Source organism: Rhinatrema bivittatum, chromosome 7 (assembly GCF_901001135.1).
Source record: "Rhinatrema bivittatum chromosome 7, aRhiBiv1.1, whole genome shotgun sequence".
NCBI classification, from domain to species: Eukaryota; Metazoa; Chordata; class Amphibia; order Gymnophiona; family Rhinatrematidae; genus Rhinatrema; species Rhinatrema bivittatum.
Genome location: NC_042621.1, coordinates 54,051,824 through 54,067,075, shown reverse-complemented (window position 1 = coordinate 54,067,075; position 15,252 = coordinate 54,051,824). Strand labels below are relative to the sequence as shown.

Below are 15,252 nucleotides of genomic sequence, written 5' to 3'. Positions count from 1 at the left end.
TTGAAAGATGCAACTGTGATTGACAGTTTTCACTTCCGTTTTCTGTATACCCGTTACCTTGGGTGCCTCAGCTGGGAAGGTACCCAAGATCACGATTTTAGGTTCATCTTTCACTGTATGTTCTTAGTCAATTTCTTCTAGTCTAGGTACTCGCATAGCCTCCTGGAATGTCTGTGGCATAAACTCACCAATTAAGAGAACAAGGATCCTTAATTTTCTGAAGAAAAAGCAAGTGGATATTGCAATATTACAGGAAACCCACCTGACTGATCTAGAGCATGGGAAACTTTGTAGGAGTTGGGTGGGTGATGTCTATTATGCGTCCGCTATCACTAAGTCTGCCGGCGTGGCTATCCTGTTAAATAAGCAATTACCGTATTTTTCGCTCCATAAGACGCACTTTTTTTCCCCCAAAGGTGGGGGGAAAATGTATGTGCGTCTTATGGAGCGAATATAAAAAAAAAACCAAACAAAAATCTAACAAACCCCCCCCCCCGACTCCCCCCTCAGTGACATAGTGTGGGCATAGGGCCGACGGCCCTATGCCCACACTATGTCACTGAGACCGACCAATAGCAGCGGTCGGTCTCAGTGACATAGTGAGGGCATAGGGCCGTCGGCTGCAAGTAAACAAAATGGCGCCGACGGCCCTATGCCCTCACTATGTCACTGAGACCGACCAATAGCAGCGGTCGTCTCAGTGACATAGTGAGGGCATAGGGCCGTCGGCGCCATTTTGTTTACTGGCAGCCGACGGCTCACGCCCAGGAGATCGTTCCCGGACCGCTCCTGGACCCCCGCTGGACCACCAGGGACGTTTGGCAGGTCTTGGGGGGGTCAGGAGGGTGGGGAGTTGCAGGAAATTAATTCGGCAGGTCTTGGGGGGGGTCAGGAGGGTGGGGGGTTGCAGGAAATTAATTCGGCAGGTCTTGGGGGGTCAGGGGGGTGGAGGTTGTTAATTTAAAGGGTTGGGATGGGGGGGGGGTTTGGGGGTTCCCAGAGAAAAAAAAGTTTTCTGATCTGGGGAGTGGACCGAAATGGCCCTCCCCAGACCCGAAAACAAAATGGGGAGAAAAAAAAAAGCTATGCACTCCCCTAATTTGCTCCATAAGACGCCCAGACGCAGAGCCGGTTTAGCACAATTTATTTTTTTTTAATTTTCCCCCTCTGAATCCTAGGTGCGTCTTATGGTCAGGTGCGTCTTATGGAGCGAAAAATACGGTACCTTTTAAATTATTAACCATACAAAAGGATCCTCAGGGGAGATATCTTTTGTTGGTGATAAAAATATATGACTACACGCTTGTTCTATGTAATATTTATGCACCTTCTAATTACATCCCAGGGTTTTATAGAGCCATACAGTGTCTCCTTCTCCCTTATGTAGAAGAAACTATAATTCTAGGTGGAGATTTTAATGTGGTACGAGATCCTCACATTGACAAATCCCAATGTACTACTCATGATGTGAGGAATAGTCAAAGCTTCCACCATATGGAAAAATCACTCCAGTTAATAGATGTTTGGCACACTTTACATCCGATGGAAAAAGATTTTACTCATTTATCCCGTGCTCATTCCACCTGGTCCCGACTGGATTATCTATTGGTGGGTAGCCGGTTGTTTCCTAACGTGAATGATGCCGGCATTGGGGATATATTGATTTCTGACCATGCTCCGATTTGGATAGATCTACTAAAACAATAAAATAACTGTAAAACAATTTCCCTCACGTCTCTGGAGATTCCCATACTATTTAGCGGATGATCCCCACTTTAAAAGTTATCTTTTAGCAAAATGGGAGGAATATGCACACTTGAATTCTTCTCATTCCAATGATCCAGTCTTATTTTGGTATACTGCTAAAGCGGTACTTAGGGGAAATATTATAGCCTATGTAGTACATCGCCGGAAAACTCTAGATAAGCAAATCCTCACTCTCAGTTCCCAATTGAGACAAGCCAAAAATAGGTTGATTCATGTTCATGATTGTTTAACTAGAAAGGAGTACCTTGCCATACAGGGGGCTTTGAACACTCTCCCACATCAGCGAGCAAAAAAAAAAAAAAAAGAGTATCCTATACTATAAATTTCAGCTTTACAAATATGGTACAAATCAGGGAAACTCATGCTAATCTGATTCGGACTACTCGTAAATCCTGTCACATTGCGGCGGTTAAGGCTAATACGGGACATATGATTACTGACATAAGAACATAAGAAAACATAAGAACATAAGAAAATGCCATACTGGGTCAGACCAAGGGTCCATCAAGCCCAGCATCCTGTTTCCAACAGTGGCCAATCCAGGCCAAAAGAACCTGGCAAGTACCCAAAAACTAAGTCTATTACATGTTACCATTGCTAATGGCAGTGGCTGTTCTCTAAGTGAACTTAATAGCAGGTAATGGACTTCTCCTCCAAGAACTTATCCAATCCTTTTTTTAAACACAGCTATACTAACTGCACTAACCACATCCTCTGGCAACAAATTCCAGCGTTTAATTGTGCGTTGAGTAAAAAAGAACTTTCTCCGATTAGTTTTAAATGTGCCCCATGTTAACTTCATGGAGTGCCCCCTAGTCTTTCTACTATCTGAAAGAGTAAATAACTGATTCACATTAACCCATTCTAGACCTCTCATGATTTTAAACACCTCTATCATATCCCCCCTCAGTCGTCTCTTCTCCAAGCTGAAAAGTCCTAACCTCTTTAGTCTTTCCTCATAGGGGAGTTGTTCCATTCCCCTTATCATTTTGGTAGCCCTTCTCTGTACCTTCTCCATCGCAATTATATCTTTTTTGAGATGCGGCGACCAGAATTGTACACAGTATTCAAGGTGCGGTCTCACCATGGAGCGATACAGAGGCATTATGACATTTTCCGTTTTATTCACCATTCCCTTTCTAATAATTCCCAACATTCTGTTTGCTTTTTTGACTGCCGCAGCACACTGAACCGACGATTTCAATGTGTTATCCACTATGACACCTAGATCTCTTTCTTGGGTTGTAGCACCTAATATGGAACCCAACATTGTGTAATTATAACATGGGTTATTTTTCCCTATATGCATCACCTTGCACTTATCCACATTAAATTTCATCTGCCATTTGGATGCCCAATTTTCCAGTCTCACAAGGTCTTCCTGCAATTTATCACAATCTGCTTGTGATTAAACTACTCTGAACAATTTTGGGTCATCTGCAAATTTGATTATCTCACTCGTCGTATTTCTTTCCAGATAATTTATAAATATATTGAAAAGTAAGGGTCCCAATACAGACTCCACTGTCCACTCCCTTCCACTGAGAAAATTGTCCATTTAATCCTACTCTCTGTTTCCTGTCTTTTAGCCAGTTTGCAATCCATGAAAGGACATCGCCACCTATCCCATGACGTTTTACTTTTCCTAGAAGCCTCTCATGAGGAACTTTGTCAAACGCCTTCTGAAAATCCAAGTATACTATATCTACCAGTTCACCTTTATCCACATGTTTATTAACTCCTTCAAAAAAGTGAAGCAGTGAAGTGAAGTGAAGTGAGGCAAGACTTGCCTTGGGTAAAGCCATGCTGACTTTGTTCCATTAAACCATGTCTTTCTATATGTTCTGTGATTTTGATCTTTAGAACACTTTCCACTATTTTTCCTGGCACTGAAGTCAGGCTAACCGGTCTGTAGTTTCCCGGATCACCCCTGGAGCCCTTTTTAAATATTGGGGTTACATTTGCTATCCTCCAGTCTTCAGGTACAATGGATGATTTTAATGATAAGTTACAAATTTTTACTAATAGGTCTGAAATTTCATTTTTTAGTTCCTTCAGAACTCTGGGGTGTATACCATCCGGTCCGGGTTAATCAGGCCTACCACATCTTCTAGGTTCACCGTGATTTGATTCAGTCCATCTGAATCATTACCCATGAAAACCTTCTCCATTACGGGTACCTCCCCAACATCCTCTTCAGTAAACACCGAAGGAAAGAAATCATTTAATCTTTCCGCGATGGCCTTATCTTCTCTAAGTGCCCCTTTAACCCTTCGATCATCTAACGGTCCAACTGACTCCCTCACAGGCTTTCTGCTTCGGATATAATTCTAAAAAGTTTTTACTGTGAGTTTTTGCCTCTACAGCCAACTTCTTTTCAAATTCTCTCTTAGCCTGTCTTATCATTGTCTTCCATTTAACTTGCCAATGTTTATGCTTTATCCTATTTTCTTCTGTTGGATCCTTCTTCCAATTTTTGAATGAAGATCTTTTGGCTAAAATAGCTTCTTTCACCTCCCCTTTTAACCATGCCTTTTAACCATTGCCTTCTTTCCACCTTTCTTAATGTGTGGAATACATCTGGACTGTGCTTCTAGAATGGTATTTTTTAACAATGACCACGCCTCTTGGACATTTTTTACTTTTGTAGCTGCTCCTTTCAGTTTTTTTCTAACAATTTTTCTCATTTTATCAAAGTTTCCCTTTTGAAAGTTTAGCACGAGAGCCTTGGATTTGCACACTGTTCCTCTTCCAGTCATTAAATCAAATTTGATCATATTATGATCACTATTGCCAAGTGGCCCCACCACCGTTACCTCTCTCACCAAGTCCTGTGCTCCACTGAGAATTAGATCTAAAATTGCTCCTTCTCTCGTCTGTTCCTGAACCAATTGCTCCATAAAGCTATCATTTATTCCATCCAGGAACGTTATCTCTCTAGCGTGACCCGATGATACATTTACCCAGTCAATATTGGGGTAATTGAAGTCTCCCATTATTACCGCACTACCAATTTGGTTAGCTTCCCTAATTTCTCTTAGCATTTCACTGTCCGTCTCACCATCTTGACCAGGTGGACGGTAGTATACCCCTATCACTATAGTTTTCCCCGACACAGAAGGGATTTCTACCCATAAAGATTCAATTTTGTATTTAGTCTCATGTAGGATGTTTATCCTGTTGGATATTATCCTGTTGGATATTATCAGACACTTTACACGTCGGAGGGGTGGCATCCAGAGGCCTGTGCTCAATTTTGTGATAATATAGCGATGCCCCAGCTCCAATTAGAACAAAGGGAATGGCTAAAAAGGCCTTTGGAAGTTGAGGAAGTTAAGAGTGGCCATCCACCAGGCGAAACGCTTTAAAGCTCCTGGCCCCGACGGATTTACATCCGAATTTTATAAATGCCTTGCTGACCAAGTGGGACCTGTGCTGGCCTGTACTTTTTCAGCATTGGTTCGATCTGGGAAATACCCGGCCCATACAAATGTGGCTCACATAACTTTAATTCCCAAGCCGGGTAAGGATCCGCAATCCCTGGCTGCGTATCGCCCGATCTCATTGTTAAATGCTGATCAGAAATTATTAGCCAGGATTATGGCTGAACGACTGGCGCAGGTGATCCCGTTTTTAATTGGACAGGGCCAGGTGGGGTTTGTTAGGAGGAGATATGCCTTAACTAATGTTAGAAAACTCTTGGCTGCAATGACTATGAGTCAGCAGATGAAGTCCCCCTATTTAATGGTTAGTTTTGACGCTGAAAAAGCGTTTGATAGGGTGGAGTGGGGATACCTTTTTTATGTCTTACAGGACATGGGATTCAATGTTTTTTTTCTGGATACTATACATCTGTTGTACAATAACCCCATGGCCCTAATAATAAGGAATGGTTCCCAGTCAGAACCCTTTCCAGTGGCTAGGGGAACGAGACAGGGGTGCCCTCTTTCCCCTCTGTTGTTTTTGTTACAACTAGAGCCTCTTTTATTAGCGATTCAGCACACTCCGGCAATACGAGGAATATGGATGCAACAGAAATATTTAAATATGCAGCCTTTGCTGACGACATCGCGGTGGTTTCTCACTGCTCCTGAGCGTTCCCTTCCAGTTCTTTTGCACTTGGTTGAAGATTTTGGTGGTTTTGTGGGGTTACGCCTAAACACTGAGAAGTCGGTGGCTCTAGCATTTCCGGACACTCTTAAGGAGACTTGGGCGGGCTCCTTTCCACTGCAATGGACGACAGAGCCGATTAGATATCTAGGGGTATATATTCCCCCGTCTCCTAATAATCTTTATAGGGTTAATATTCCCCCCCTGTTGACTTATACCATAGAGAAAATGGAAAGGATTGCCATTGTCATTAAGTGGGCGCATTAACATGTTTAAGATGGTCCTATTGCCAAAGTGGCTTTATGTTCTCTCCAATTTGCCAGTATACCTTAAACGCAAGGACTTGACCTTATTGGATAAAGAGCTTAGGCTTTTTCTTTGGCGGGGGGGTAAATCTCGTGTCCAGTTAAGAACTCTGCAGACTCGTTGGGGAGAGGGAAGATTGGGAGTCCCAGATATTGGGTTGTATAACTTGGCGGGTAACCTCCGACTAATACGAGATTGGCTTCTTGACCAGTCCTCCTTTGTTCAAGTTCCTGCTGAAAAAGCTTTGGTGGCCTCCTTAGATTTAAACTATGTCTTGCAAGCTCCCTCCCATTCCTTGCCTACTTTTCTGGTTCAATCCCCATCTATTGCACCTATTAGACAGACTTGGATGGCGGTGACTAAACTTACCAAGGTCCCTCGGGTCTGTGCATACCTTTTATCACTACAGGGTAATTTGGATTTTTCCCCTGGGTCCCAAACAGCGGGTTTTCTTTTCTGGAGACAGAAAGGTGTAACATGCCTAGGTCATTTATTCAATGGCGAAGGGGAATTACTATCCTTCTTGGAGCTACAGTCCATGTATCATGTGAGTCGAACACAGATTTTCCCCTCTTGCAAGCGCAACATTATATAAGATCCCTGCCTCCCGATTCTTTGAGTCCTAGTGCATTTCACTCCTTAGTAGATCTATTTATGTTAGAAAGTAGTAATGTACCTTCGATGTCAAGATATTATAAACTTTTGGTTAAGCATTCTGAATTGGATACCTGCCAGATTTTGGTAGACCGTTGGAACAAAGATGGGCTATTTATGGTATCGCTATTAATACTCAGAGCATGCTTTCACCAAATTTTCCACATTACAGACAATATGTACTATAGAGAAATGCAGTATAAATTTCTCCGCAGGGCTTATGTGACTGTACAAGTAGCCTATCAATCCAAACTTATCCTCTCTGATCTTTGTACGAGATGTAATAGTGCAGTAGGCACGCTATCTCATTCTTTTTGGGCCTGCCCCCCCCTATTCGACAGTTTTGGGGGCGCATTGCTCGCTATCTCATGACATTATTAACTCTTACTTTGCCCATAACACCCATGACATTTTTGTTTGGCTGCTTACCAAAATTACCAGTGAGAAAAAGAGGGATTGGGTTATTCATTCTGAAGGCATGCTTGGTGGGGAAAAAGGTGATTTTGTTGCAATGGAGGAGTACTGACCCTCCTTCGTTTTGGACTTGGAGAAATCATCTACATCATCTGTTACGCATGGAAGACCTCGGATCCCGCACAACACCACAGAAACGCCGACGATTTCTGGAAGTTTGGGATACTTATCTCCAGGCACTGCCACACCGCTCTAGGAGTCTAATTTTAAATGATTGACTTGGACATTTCTCTTGGAAAGTGGACAATGTGATTTGTACTTTTGGTGCATCGTTTAGTAGTATTTTTTACCTCTCTCTCGCAGCATGATCACTGGGTTCATTTGTTTGGGGGGGGGGAGGGACAATTGGGGGGAGTGTTCATGATGAATGCATATATTGTAATAGTTGCGGCGCTGGAGGTTCAGAGTAACACCTCCAATGCCTGGTTCCTTTGAGTGTATTCTTATTGCGAAATAATAAAAAACCTTATACATTAAACCAATGTTTCCCAACTCACTCCTGGAGGCACACCTAAGCAATTGGGTTTTCAGAATATGCACAATGAATATGCATGAGATAGATTTGCTTACACTGGAGACCCCCAGGTATGCACATCTCTCTCATGCATATTCACCGTGGCAATCTTGAAAATCCGAATGGTTAGGTGTGCTTCCAGGAGACAGTGCGAGAAGCATTTTTTTTTTCTGTGGATTGGGTTGGTTTGGGACTGGGCGGCTAAGTGCGAGAAGCATTTTTTTTTCTGTGGATTGGGTTGGTTTGGGACTGGGCGGCTTTTGGTGGTAGAATCAGATAATTACATTCTTGTGAATACAGACAGTGCAATGGAATGTATGGGATCATGCTGAGCCTTAAATACCAAGGTTAAAGCTTTAAATTGAATATGCTGAGCAACCAGTGAACCACACTAACACAAGGGTCAGGGTAGGCGGTAAATTAGTAGGTTAAAGACGCAGCAAGATAGCAGGTTAAAAAGGCGATAGTCGGGGCACACTTTACTGTATGGGAGGGAATAGCTAAACGGATCGTTTACATACATATACATGCCGCGGGGGGAAAGGGATACACGTCAAGTTAAAGAAGCGGTAAGGATCGGTAAAAACAGATAGTGAATCGCGGGTTAGACTTACGCGGCGAAATTGTGAGTACACAGTGAGTTAGAAATGGGGTAACTGTGGCCGCGCTTTACTGTATCGGCCTATCCAAAGAAGCCAACTCTCCTTGGGTTTCCTCACAGTGCTGACACAGGTTGGAACTCAGGCCAGGCTGAGAAGCCTTAATATTTCAAGCAGCACAGAGTGCAAGGCACTTAGGTTTCTTGGTTGCCGGCGCCATTGATGGTGGTGACTGTGCGTTCCAACACGCACATATTTAGAGCGCCTAGATGGGGCGTGGCAAGGCGCATGCTCGGTCCGTGCGCTCAGCTTTTCCTGTATGCGCTTACAACATTGTGCGCTTAAGTACATGCTGATGTTACGCACACAGCGCATGCACTTTCAGAATTGTGTGCGAACGTACACACTGACATTATGCGCACAGCCGATGCATTGCGTGTAGTGACGTCCTACGTAGGGCCATACAACACACACAGCAATGCACGCAAGATGGCGCCTATGAGGCAGACCACACGGTGTTCCTAAGGCGGGGCCTAGCCCACCAAGGGCTGCTCAACCTACTCAGAGGCCCAATTCCCCTTACCCCCTCACAGGAACAACATCGATACGACGCACCGAGCACGGAGACCGGAGGAAACCTAGCGGAAGTCCCCCCCAATTGTCTCTGGATTGGTGAATTTTTTATTTTTTTTTAACTTACCTGGGCTCAGCACTTACCAGCCGAGTACAGAGACCGTCTCTGGCTGCAAGAGGAGAGGGCTTTGGCCGCCACCGCCGCACTCGGCTTCCTACACCCGCTGCTTTCAGCTGCTTCTGCAGCAAAATCCATGCCGGGAACCGGCTACCAGACGAAGGCACACCTCTGAGGGATCTTAGAAATCACCTCAGGAATTCTCAGCTGGGGGAGGGACCTTTAGATATCACTGCAGGAGAGCGGGGCTCAATCTTTCTCCAATTTAAAAGTTGAAATTTCTTCTACAAAAAAGGTATAGCAATCCAGATAGGGAAAGCGCGTCCACATCTGCTAGGAGACGGAGAGAAACTGATGGGCTGAGGTCATTGCAGGAGTGTATCTAAGGTGACGTCAGCTTTGAAACCTGACTCCATCTGCTAGCAGGGGAGCAGATAACCCATTGGTCTTCAGTCCATCTGGCTACACACTAGGAAATACCTGAGTCATAGAAGCTTTCTAGCTCCTAACATGTTAGTGATCTTGAACAACCAACAAATTCATCCACCTCATCAGAATGTTAAGCAGCTGAGGATTCAAGCTCAGCCATCTGATCGCCATCAAAAAGCTGCTATTTCTGCTTAACAGGGCTCTTGCCACCCTGGTGGTGCAGGTATCATCCGCACAGATAATTGAAGAAAAAATGTGAAGCATAATTCCTTAGATGATGCCCTGCTCGGTGGCAAGAATTTGGCATCAACCTGTGTCTTCTGAAACAGGTGTTGCTTTACCACTAAGGGTAGAGGAGCTAACCTTGAAAATAGTATTAAACATCTATAGCCTGTTTCCATGAAAGTCTATTCTGAAAGGAGTATAATCTCCAGTTCTGCATAGATGGATGCCTTTCTGTGTCCCTCTCAGAACTGAATCCCAAAAGTTTCATACCTAAACTTCATCTTAGTAAAACCAATGGTTTACTTAGAACTCCTATCACTCAGAATGAATCTTTTCTATATGTTCTTTTTTTTACAACCTTCTCCTGATCTAGAACGGGAGAGACTATTGTTTGAGGGAAATAACTATACCCTCACAGTATATCCTGTTTCTATATGCTTATATTTGTGCTGCAGGACATGAAGATTGCATGCCATTTAACTATATATTTATCTTTTTCTTTAATGGCTGAAAAGGCTTTATTTAGGAATCTTAAGGATCTGGGGGGAGTAAAAAAAAACCCCAGATGCAGGACTGCTGGCAATAATCACTTGTTGCATCCGTCGGTCTCAGACAGCTTTGACCTTTGTGCTTCACCTTTCTTCCTTCTCTCTCCATAAGCCTTGGGAAGTTGGCTGCCACCATGTCTTCACGCCGCTCTCCCCGGCGTCCCCGGATCAGCAACAGCGATCACCATGTTTTTCCTGAGGGCCTCCTAGGGTGCGCAAGCGCATGCCACCCACATCTTTATTCACGTCATGGCGGGAACCTCGGGGGCGTCCCCTCCGAGTGATGTCAGCACATCCTGGTATGTAGCCTGCCCTTCGTTTGCTAACAAACTGAGTTAGCAAGGATTGGAATAGCTCCTGTCTAAGCTGCTCTGCTGCTTCCTAGCTGCCGCAGGAAGCTCTCTCCACCCTTCGGGGTAATTCTACTCTAATTTGAGTACCCGCTCCTCGGGGGCCCTTCTACTTTCTTTCAGGTGCCTATCCTGGGATACCAGGTACTCTCTCCTCGAGGGTCTGGCTCTCTACAACTTCTGCCTGCCAGGAATTCCAAAGATACAGCTTCTGCTTCAGTGAGTACTAACCTATCAGTCTATTTCACCTACAGCTTCAGCGCTCTACATCCGGGAACTGTTCATGTTCACCACGCTGTCTCCACCAATTCTAGGGTCCTCTCTGCTGAGGATCGCTGGACTGCTACTGCTGGAGCTACCTTCCACGTCATGACGGGAACCTCGGGGTGCTTCCCGGGCAGTGCCATCGTGCTGTACAATAAAAACTACTTCTCTGTGTTTGCATGCAAAGAGTCTAGCCTGGTACTGCAATTCCTCATGGGACTCCTCCCCGTGGGAGTGGCCATCACTGCAGAACCCAAGAATCCACTCCAACACCTCATAACCATAACATCACTATGCTTTGGATACTTTGTCCCAGGACCTCAAGAATTAAATAGCAGAGGGTTCTTGTTTTTAAACATATGCGGCTGTGCAGAACCTATAGCTGCTTGGGCTGTTCTCAAGACGGCAGCATTCCAAACACAAGGTTTAGCTGTTTTCTCTCTGGATAGGTCGCTGTGAGTTTAAAATATACTTTTGCATTAGGTTCAGGCTAGTGAGACCCTGGATTGTAAGCTTGCTCTATTTGATTTACATTGTTTTATCACCGTATTTACAAGTTGAACATTATTTATTGTCCGATGCTGTCTCTTTTTAACAGTCACAGAGAGCACAGCCACAGCTGCACTCAGACATGTGAGCTAGCACATGGCAATGCTCAAAAAATCTCCTTCAATACAAAGTATCTTTTCCCTTTCCTTTTCGGTTTTTTCTAAACCATAGCCTGTCTGTCTTAACATAGCCAGCTGAAAGCTCAAGTTCTTTAATAGACTAAAGGCAAATTTGAATAATAAAAATGTGTTACCTTTTCTCCTTGTCAACTGTATTTTTATTGCTCACCCTACTGCCACATTAAAGGGATGGGCGCTTTTGAATTAGTGGACTTGCTTTGAGTCCTGACAAGAGGTGGTGAGCTTGCAAATTGTCACCAGCACTCTTCACGCAAGGCTCATCAATTGCAGGAGCTTGGCCTCCACAAGCATTTCAGTTCAGACAGTAAGAAGATGGCCCATTCTTAGAAAAAAGGCCTGCTCAAACTACACATGTTGTGCTCTCCCAGAGAAAACAAGCCCCATCAGATGGGTAGTGAGCTGCTTTGCTGTCCTGGCTCTCGTCACTGCAGAGTACAGATCCGCAAGAGCTGGACCCATTAAGATAAATTTGACTCAAAAATAGTTTAAAGTGCTATAATCACAACCATAAAATAGCCATAAAAATTATCTTCAATTAAAAAAAATCAAGTCGAGCCTTGTCCACAACCGTCCATCCAATCCCTGGAGGCAGAGAACACGGACTCTGTCTGATTCCATGCAAGAATTATACACAGGTGATGTCATTAAAAAAAACGAAAAAAAAAAACTCTGCCTCCAACTGCTGGATGAGCAGAAGAACAAGAAATTGTAATTTTCATCATCTTGCTTGGACTTTTGATAGGAGGGATTTGACAAACAATGCAATCTTGACAATATTTTCATTTTAATGCATTATGACCCCAGCCAAGAAATAACGTACTATGACCAACATGATAAATCCTTAAACACAGAACATTTACTCAAAAAAGGCAATTCTCTATCAAGGGTTACTTTCACCTCCAAGTACTGCAAGTATTCTTCAGCCCTTCAAAAAAGGAAAATTTAGAACAACTTACTTTAGGTTTGAATGGAATAGCATATATAGCAGCATCAGTAACGCTGTCATCTTTAGACTCCGATACACGATAGATAGATTCTTTCTCCAAGTCCGATGGGCTCTCCACCATATCCTCAGCCTCAAAGTCATCATCTGACATTTCTGGAGATGATAAACGACCCCTTCCAGCAACCTTCCATTGGTCTCTACATGAAAAGGAATCAAAGCTCACGAAAAACTGCTTTGAATCTGGAGCATTTAAAGATGGATCACAATTCACAATGGTGGAAACCACTAGAATAAAGAAGCAGCCCAAATATGGCAACATGAATTTGTGTTTTTTTTAACCCAGCAGTTTCCTCCTACTCCTTTCTTTTGGGCTTCTAGCTCAATCAGAACCAAGATTAGGATTTGGCACTAGAAGCCTTTATTCTGAACTACTCAGAAATTGTTCCCTCTGTGTTATAGCCACTTCTAACTCACTTCTGTCCAGTCATTGCAGAACAGTCTTCTTCCAGGGCTTTGTACCTTCAGGAACTCTGTAATCATGGCTCCTAAATATGGCTGGGAAGTGGCATTACTGAACAATGAACAACTCTGCCTCTGTGGCATCCCCAAACCCATCCAACCAAAGGAGCGGTGAGAATCAAACTTATTTAACTTACTGCAGCCATATATTCTTTCCCATTGTTACAAACTAGAAGAAATATGTGAATACACTACCCAAATCCAAGCTCAGCTGCAGTTGCATAAGGCTCAATGTAGCTCTTCTGTTCTCTGTAGGTACTATCACTTTCTGAATATGATCTCTGACGAGGCTGGGGAATAGCAACTGTTCGGCCAGTTAAAGAGGTCATCAGAATGGCTGCTGCTAGGGCAGACCTACACAATATTGAAAATAATAAAAAATAATGAAGCTGAAAGCTGCACACTGCAAAAAATCTTAGCAATCTTAGAAAAAGTAGCGTGAAATGAACAATTAGGTCTAATAATCTAACTGTTTTGACCTCACCAAGGATAAGTTGTGTGTGCAGAAGTATATAGTTAATACAGACAGAAAAATAAACCTGATCAAAAGATACTGATTTCAGTTTAATGTGCTTTCTGCTGATATAGATAAGTAGAAAGAAAAGAAAAGCTTATTTTGAAGTATTTTCAATCAGGTACTAGTCATGTCACAAAAGTTATAATTGAGCAACATCTATAATTTATTAAATCAACTTTACAATAAGTTTATCTTGAAGCTACATTTTATATAAATTCATGTTTGTCAATTACAATGCTATTTTCTTCTGTATAAATAACACTTTTAAAGTAATCATGCATCTTATCTGAAAATTTTAATAATCAAACTGAAAGTATCCCAAAATGTAAAACTAATTTTAAAAAAATCCCCAACCAACCAATTAATCTTAAGATCGTACCTGGGTCTCTCTGGAGAAGGGTTTGGACTACGAGGGGGAGGAGTTCGGGGTACTGCTGGTCTAGGAGCCACAGTAGCTGCAGGAACCAGGCCATGAGCTATATGTTTCTAAACAAATTCAAATATGGTTATTAAAAGTAAACATAGGAAGGAATACAATGAAACTGAAAAAAAAAACCCACAGATTTATAAAACACAAGCACCCAAATGAATAAGATGGTAAACTGAGTTACGCACGGGATTCATTCTAAACATAGTTTCTTCTCCATCTGCATTTAACCTCAGAATCACTATCGGGACGATACAGTAAAGCGCGGCAGCGGTTACCCTGTTTTTAACACGCTTTGGACGCACATTGGACGCATGAGGCGAACCCGCGATTCAGTATCCGGTTTTACGCGTCCTTACCGCTTGCCGAAATGGACGCGTATCCGTCTCTGCCTGCCGCATGTATATGATATGTTAATGATCAATTTAGCTATTCCCTCCGACACAGTAACATGCGTCCAGATTATCGCCTTTTTAACCAGCTTATTTATCACGTCTTTAACCTGCATATTTACTGCCTGACCCTGGCGTTAGTATGGTGTTCAGTCAGCTTCATACCGGACAGCGCCATGAGACCAGAAAGGAAGAAGTACAGACCCCCGTACAGGCAGCGGGGCATTTCAGTCATGGACGTCCGGAAAGAGACAGGAACGTCCATGAACGGACGCCATGACCTTGGACGTCCAAGGTCGCGGCTTCCGTTCATGGACCTTCCCGCCTGTATCCGGGCGTCCATGATCGGAGGTCCCGCTGCCTTGAGCACCCGGCCGGACGTCCAAGCCGCGACCTTGGACGTCCGGCCTGGCGCTCAAGGCAGTGAGGCCTACAGGTGGGAAGGTCCATGAACGGACGCCGCGACCTTGGACGTCCGAGGTCACAGCGTCCGTTCATGGACCTTCCCGCCTGTATCTGGGCATCCATGATCGCAGGCACTGCTGCCTTGAGTGCCCGGCCGGACGTCCAAGCCGCGACCTTGGACATCCGGCCGGGCACTCTAGGCAGCGGGATCTGTAGAAAAGAACCTTCCACTTACCTGGTGGAATAACATTTGAAATGAGAGGTACTAGCGCACCTTGGATACAGTATAGGCGCTGTATACCGCTCTATACACTAAAACGGTTTGCAAACGCCTACCGCTTCAATGACGCGCTTTGGACGCCGCTTGGATTTGTGTCTAATTTGAATACTGAATCGAGCGGCTTGTGAACCAAAATGTGCGCGCAG

General features: G+C 43.8%; 1 protein-coding gene across 4 annotated transcripts in view; it reads right to left on the bottom strand.

Moving 5' to 3' along the window:
* The window catches only part of CEP89 (centrosomal protein 89), a 491,071-nt gene that overhangs the window by 450,408 nt on the left and 25,411 nt on the right, over window positions 1-15,252 (bottom strand). For all 4 annotated transcript variants that reach the window (XM_029608396.1, XM_029608398.1, XM_029608395.1 and 1 more), the window contains 3 exons: window positions 13,982-14,088; window positions 13,281-13,439; window positions 12,577-12,763 (listed from right to left, as the gene is read on the bottom strand). In XM_029608396.1, the coding sequence (XP_029464256.1) occupies window positions 12,577-12,763; window positions 13,281-13,439; window positions 13,982-14,088 (453 nt within the window). The remainder of the gene's footprint in view (window positions 1-12,576; window positions 12,764-13,280; window positions 13,440-13,981; window positions 14,089-15,252) is intronic.